The 5,980-nt window shown below is 53.8% G+C and overlaps 1 protein-coding gene across 1 annotated transcript; it reads left to right on the forward strand.

Annotated features, from left to right (window-relative positions):
* Nucleotides 1–979: 979 nt before the first annotated feature.
* On the forward strand, nucleotides 980–5,342 carry LOC149349609 (myosin regulatory light polypeptide 9-like). Its single transcript, XM_089578630.1, has 4 exons — nucleotides 980–1,135; nucleotides 4,121–4,578; nucleotides 5,053–5,101; nucleotides 5,178–5,342. The coding sequence occupies exons 1-4, from the start codon at nucleotides 1,133–1,135 to the stop codon at nucleotides 5,283–5,285; spliced, it is 618 nt and encodes a 205-aa protein (XP_089434756.1). The 5' UTR covers nucleotides 980–1,132; the 3' UTR covers nucleotides 5,286–5,342.
* The last annotated feature ends 638 nt before the right edge of the window (nucleotides 5,343–5,980 follow it).

The raw sequence follows: 5,980 nt of genomic DNA on the forward strand, positions 1-5,980 counted from the left end.
TCTCACGAAGGCACAGGGCTGGTCAAGCCCTGACTTCACTACTGCGTTGCGATGGCTCGCAGCGGTGCTTAATGATTTGTGATCACTAAAGTACCCAGAACTGCGCAGTGACGACACAGAAATTCATATTCAGTCCGCAGAAAGAACGTTTCGTTTGTGAACTCTACTCGAAGTGAAAATGCTAAGTCGGCATAGTTTGCCGCAAAATCATAATAAATATTAGACGCAGTAAAATCTATATTCGGTATATCGAATACCAGACTTTTGCTGCCGAATTCATCCGTAATTGAGTCCAACGGAGGTGATGCCAGCCGGCTGCCCTAAGAAAGATGCTCGGTCCGAGTGATGTCCTCCGGTGGCTGTGGTGGTCGTGGTGTTTTCCCACACGCGAGATTAGCCTTACAGTGGTCTGTCGGCATTTGTTCAGCCTGAGTCACCGCCGCTGCCAGTGTTGTATCGATGTTCAAATGGTTCAACCGCCGTCGACGCAGATGGTGGGCGTCCTTGTCAGAACATGGCTCGCCAGACCCTTAGACAGCAGTGTCACACACCAGGCGGGCGACAGTGGGCGAGGGCTTTCGTGCAAGAACCCTGCGATAATGTTACCTCCACGGATGCATGCCCTAGAAGCAGACCCTCTTTACTTTCGAGAAAGGCTGTACCTCACTCAGGAGTGCACAGGGAAGCGAAGCGTGAGTGTATACCCTACCCATCGTGCAGTACATCCGCGCTCACGCGTGGTCCGTGCACCGGGCGACAACGGCATCGTGCCACGCGCTGCCCGGCGAGCCAAGTGCAGCTGCCGCAGGTACCGAGGTGGCGGGGAACCTGCTGCCGGCGGGACCATTGTAGAAGGCGAGTAATTCCCCGCCCCAAGCTAACTTGGGCCGGGCCCGATATAGCCTCCCCAGCCTCGGCGGCGCGGGAGGGGAGGGTACGTCGTCTTGTTTGTTAATGCTCCGCCGGCCTGGCATTCCGCCATATATGTAGATTTGAGGGCGGGCCAATGGCGCGCCGACCACGTGAGCCGCGGCCCAGTACTTGAGCCCCGGTCGAGCAGGAACGTCGGGCCTTTCCGCCGCTCGCCTTCGCTCGAACAGCCGCGCTCTCGCACACACTCGCACCGGCAGCCATGGTGAGTAGCGCCGGAGGACGCAACCCCCCGCTGGCTTTTCCCCGCGGAGATCGCGACCGTGGCTGGCCGCAGCGAGGCCGCGACCGACGGCTTCGGCGCGGTCGCTCGCGGCCGTCCGCTCTGGTTTTGCCAGCCAAGGTGACCTTGCCTGCCCCGGGAGACGGCCCCGCAGTGCCTCGATGCGCGCTTCTCTGGTGCGGTGTGCTCGTGTGTGCGCGATCTGGGAGCGCTTCAGCGGTCGTTTCCTTCGCTAATTAAGAGTCGGGCTCAAGACGAGTGCTGGAGGGCACGATACGCTGGACACTTTCCCTTGTGAGGTGTGCGCTTCTGCGTGGTTCGCAGCTGTTTCACCTCGTGCATGCTATATCCGTCCGCAGTTTCCATATATGTACCCAGCCTCCATAGGGTCGCTGGCCAGTGTAGTTTGGTGAGCCCTTTACATTGGGTTTCCTTCAATCTGCCAAATCATGTCAATGCGTTTTGATACGTGCATCAACAGCTGTGTTTGCTGAAAGTGTTAAACTGTTGCCCGTTTTAGTAGCTTTGCATGCGGATGTTGATTGTAATGTGGGGCGGTTTTTGGCATGAGAAAATACCGTTTACGCCTCTCCTGGAGCAGTGCCAATGGCGGGGCTACTCGATTGTAACGCTAACAACACTGCAGAGGAGAAATGTGCTGCTGCAGTTTCTGCTGACGGCTTTGGAGTACAGTGAACTTGAGTTAGGCCTAAACAAGCTGATGAGCCAGAAAATATTTGTACTTTCTTAATTATTCTTATCGCGCTATCGAAAGACCTCATACTTGTATTTCTAGTGTTCCTTGTACACTTCGAGAATTGTGGCTTTGGAATAGCATCACTAAAGGGCCATTTGCCAGAAGCATAAATCTGATACTAAAGGCCAGTTCCAGAGAGATGCTTCGGCAGTGTGACCCTATCTGACCCTTTTAATAGGGGCTAGGTTGACGTTGATCCCTGTTCACCTTTGCGTCTCCTTTGATGAAACATGCAAGAGAAGCAGGTAGAGCAGCTTCCTGGTCGGCTTCATAAGAACATCCTTGCGGACGACAAATTGTCGCCCTTGTAACCGTTGCGAAGAATCTCGCTACAAGAAAACATGGTTTTGCGGATAGGCTGGCTAAAGATTACCAGTTCTCCTCATGCACGACTAATATGCTAAGAAGCCCATGCTTCAGGAGAAAGTAAAATGTAGAATAAAAACACTCGCTTGTGAAGACGGCGTGCCTAACCCACCTCACTGCCACTTGGTCCATGCTCATAGCTTTTACTCACAAAACACGGCTGCTATCATTACTCACCTGTCCAAACTGTCCGTGATTCAGTTGATGGGGCCTGCTCGTTCTTGTTTGTTTTTTTTCAACGAAGGGTGGAGGGAGAGGGACATTAAGAGTACAAATATCACTTTGGGCATCCCCTGCCCGCTTAACGTCACATTTTCCATTGCCGTTACGCCCGCCTAAGCGGGACATGGCGTTCTAAATCTGCAAAGAAGCGCAGAGGAAGGATGGAAGGCGCCTGCTTGGAGCCGATGGTCATTTATGACGTTACTGCGTAATCAGTGCCTTGGCATGTTCCGTGGGCTAGTCAGAGTGCAGGAGTGAGGAATAATGATGAGAACTTGGCTGGCGTTTTTGCATTTCACATCATTGGCACAGTACGACAGTCGCTTGGAACCGTTCGTGTATAGTATTACAGACGGAATTCAGGAGAGTACGCGTTATGCAGTGTACGAAGACGAGTATGTTTACGAGAAACATAAGGGCATTGGACTCTCAGACACATGACAAGCAAGCCGTAGCTTCGCAATCATAGCTTCTTGCAGCTTCCAAAACGCGCGGGAGCTCTAAAATGACGCAACTTGGCCAGGCACGCAGACGCGACGGAGAATTCCGACAATAGAGCGAGTGGGGAAGGGCGCACAACACGGCAGCGGCGGCTTCGGCAGGGTACTATTTTCGCCACCGCCAAGCCACAGCTCTTCGTCAGCGCGCTCTGCCCCGCCGCGGCTGCGCGGAACAGAACGAGAATAGTAGTGCAGCCTGCGGCTTCGCGCTCAGTCTTATATGGCCGCGGAGTCGGCGCTCGCTATTTTTAGTGGGATCCCGGGATTCTGATCGCGGCCTCTACCCCTCTCCTCCCCCCTCCCCCCACCCCCCACCCAAACTCTTCAGAGCACCACGGGGTCCTGCCGCTTGGCCGGCTCCTATCAGGCTGGATGCCGACAGCTGGCTGTTGCGGCTCCTTTTTCTTTTTTTTTCCTTTTGCTAACGTTGCGAATTCTGGAGGGTTTTCGCAAAGCTCGTGTTACAGGGAGCCGCTTGCGACGTGTTATGGACGCGGTGGTTGCGGAAAGAATAAAAAGCAAAGGCAACGGGGTTTAGTCACAGCAGATACATTTCGCTCTGAATCGCTCGGAACGTTTGGTTGGCGATTTTGCTGTTACAAAAAAAAGCGCGCCTACAACAATGACTTAACAACAAATGACGTGGCACTTGCAAGGATGATGTGGCAATATATACAGCTCTAAGGGAAAGGAAAAAAAAAAAACAGTTAGCTTACATGTAACAGTTACATGTGATGACAAGCTTACATAGAGAGCGAGAGAGAGGAAGCACTTTAATCAGCCAGCGACTTTGTGTTGGTCGCCCAGGGGGGCCAGTGGGCCTAGGTGTTCCTTCATCTGATCCGAGATCAAGCGGGCACTCCAGGAGGGAGGTGTTTGGTAGGCAAAATACAACTCTCAGACACCCCCGCTCGGTCTACAGCCTCCGGGCCTGCCCTAACAGCCCTGAATCTTAACGCAAACCTTGTGCATGGCTTCTATGCATGCACAGTCGCGACATGCAAGAAGCGTGCTGGTAGCCTCGCTTGCGAGCAGTGTGGCGGAACGGTCAGGTGGCGCACACGTCGCAGATATCGTGCGAAGTCTTGTTAGCCTCGAGTGTGACGAGAGTCGCTCGTGCAGGGAGACTCAGTGAAGGAGAAGAAGAAGAAGAGCAAGAAGGAGTCTGAGCCGGACAAGGCCCCCGCGGCGGCTCCCGCTGCTGCGGCCCCGGCCGCCGCGCCGGCCGCCGCGCCGGCGAAGAGCTCGACCAAGAAGCGGGCCCAGCGCAGCACCTCCAACGTGTTCGCCATGTTCACCCAGCACCAGGTCCAGGAGTTCAAGGAGGCCTTCCAGTTCATCGACCAGGACAAGGACGGCTTCATCAGCAAGAACGACATCCGCGCCACTTTCGACTCGCTCGGCAGGCTCACCAACGACACCGAGCTTGAGTCCATGATCTCGGAGGCGCCGGGACCCATCAACTTCACCATGTTCCTGACCATCTTTGGTGACCGCATCACGGGTGTCGACGACGAGGAGGTCATCGTTAACGCCTTCAACCTCTTTGACCAAGGCAACGGCATGTGCAGCGAGGACAGGTGAGGCCGCAACATGGCAGTTTGCCAAAGCGCTGTTTAGTGAGAACTTGAGCATTCAAGCAAACCTGGTGCACTCTTTTTGCGCTACACTAATTAACAAAACTCGTGTTAGGACCGCGGTTGGATGTAGTCCTTACATTACAACGATACACGATGAAAGGAGCAATTCTTAACGTGTCATCACAGTGCGGCGTACCATTTCTAGCGACTTCGTGCTGTCTCGGTCTACCTGTGAAGACTGAGAGTGACAAGCCAGTTGAGAACTCGGAGAAGCGGCACGGTCGTCCATATACTGGACGCTTTTGATAGGACCCGCTTAGAACTCTGGTTGGGTGATGTGAACCTGAGGGGAAAAGAAAGCCATTGGGAATGTTGTTTGCGCCTTTTCACGCTCCTAGCTGGCAGACGAAGTCTTTGACAAGCCCGAATGGAATACCGCGCTCTTGAGTGGTGCTGATAGACTTTACCTTGCAGGCTGCGGCAGATGCTGACCACTTTCGGCGAGAAGCTCAACGACCAGGAGGTAAGTGGCGAGTCTTTTTCGGGCTGGCGCATGGCATACGCCCCCGAGCTGACACACCTGCCCTCTCACCTCGTAGGCCAACGACGCGTTCGCCGAGGCCCCCGTCGACAGCGCCGGCAACGTTGACCTCAAGAAGTTCGCCTCGATCCTCACCAAGGGCGTCGAGGAGGAAGAGGGAGCGTGAGAGGCCTCCTGTACGTGGGCTGCCTGGGTTGAAAAATAAATTGAGACGCTGCTTTCATTTTTTTTTTCAATTTTGAAAAGAAACGAGAAGAGATGCGCTCCTCTTGCTGGCTTGACACGTTTCGTAGACCTCTACTTCTCCCGAAGATCTGGCATCGCGCTGGGCTTGAACGCAGGGTCGCGAGCTGGCTCGTCATACGCTCGCATAGCGGCGTTCACTATCAACGGTCCCGCTGCCCCATCCCACTGATTTGAAGAACAAAAACCGCTAACCAGCGGTTCAAGTAAGGCCTCGTCCATTTGGTCAGAGCCCTCGCGTACTGCGCAAACTTGGCGATGCGCTGAGTCAACGGCTTCACGGAAACTTCGACACAGCTCAGCTGCGAACTTAAGGTAAAGCAAGGGACCGCATTATGTATCAGTACTTTTCCCGATACGTTCTTCTGGCATTGGTCAGTACCATCTTTCATTCCAAAGGCGGCGACCGATGACAGTAGAGGCGAAAGAATGAATTGGATAAGGCTGCGGCATAAGGCGGTGGCTTTTTTCTCTTAACGGCTTTTAGGGTAATCAGCATAAAGAGAGCACTCTCAGAAATAAGGAAAGAAATGGGTCCATTTAAGAAAAGATAGGTGGTCGGCCTCAGCAACAGTTTCGTCTTCTGCTTACTATAGCTTTGGGAGAAGGAGAAGTATG

The sequence above is a fragment of the Amblyomma mixtum genome, chromosome 3 (assembly GCF_055824585.1).
Source record: "Amblyomma mixtum isolate Tamu chromosome 3, ASM5582458v1, whole genome shotgun sequence".
Classification (NCBI taxonomy): domain Eukaryota; kingdom Metazoa; phylum Arthropoda; class Arachnida; order Ixodida; family Ixodidae; genus Amblyomma; species Amblyomma mixtum.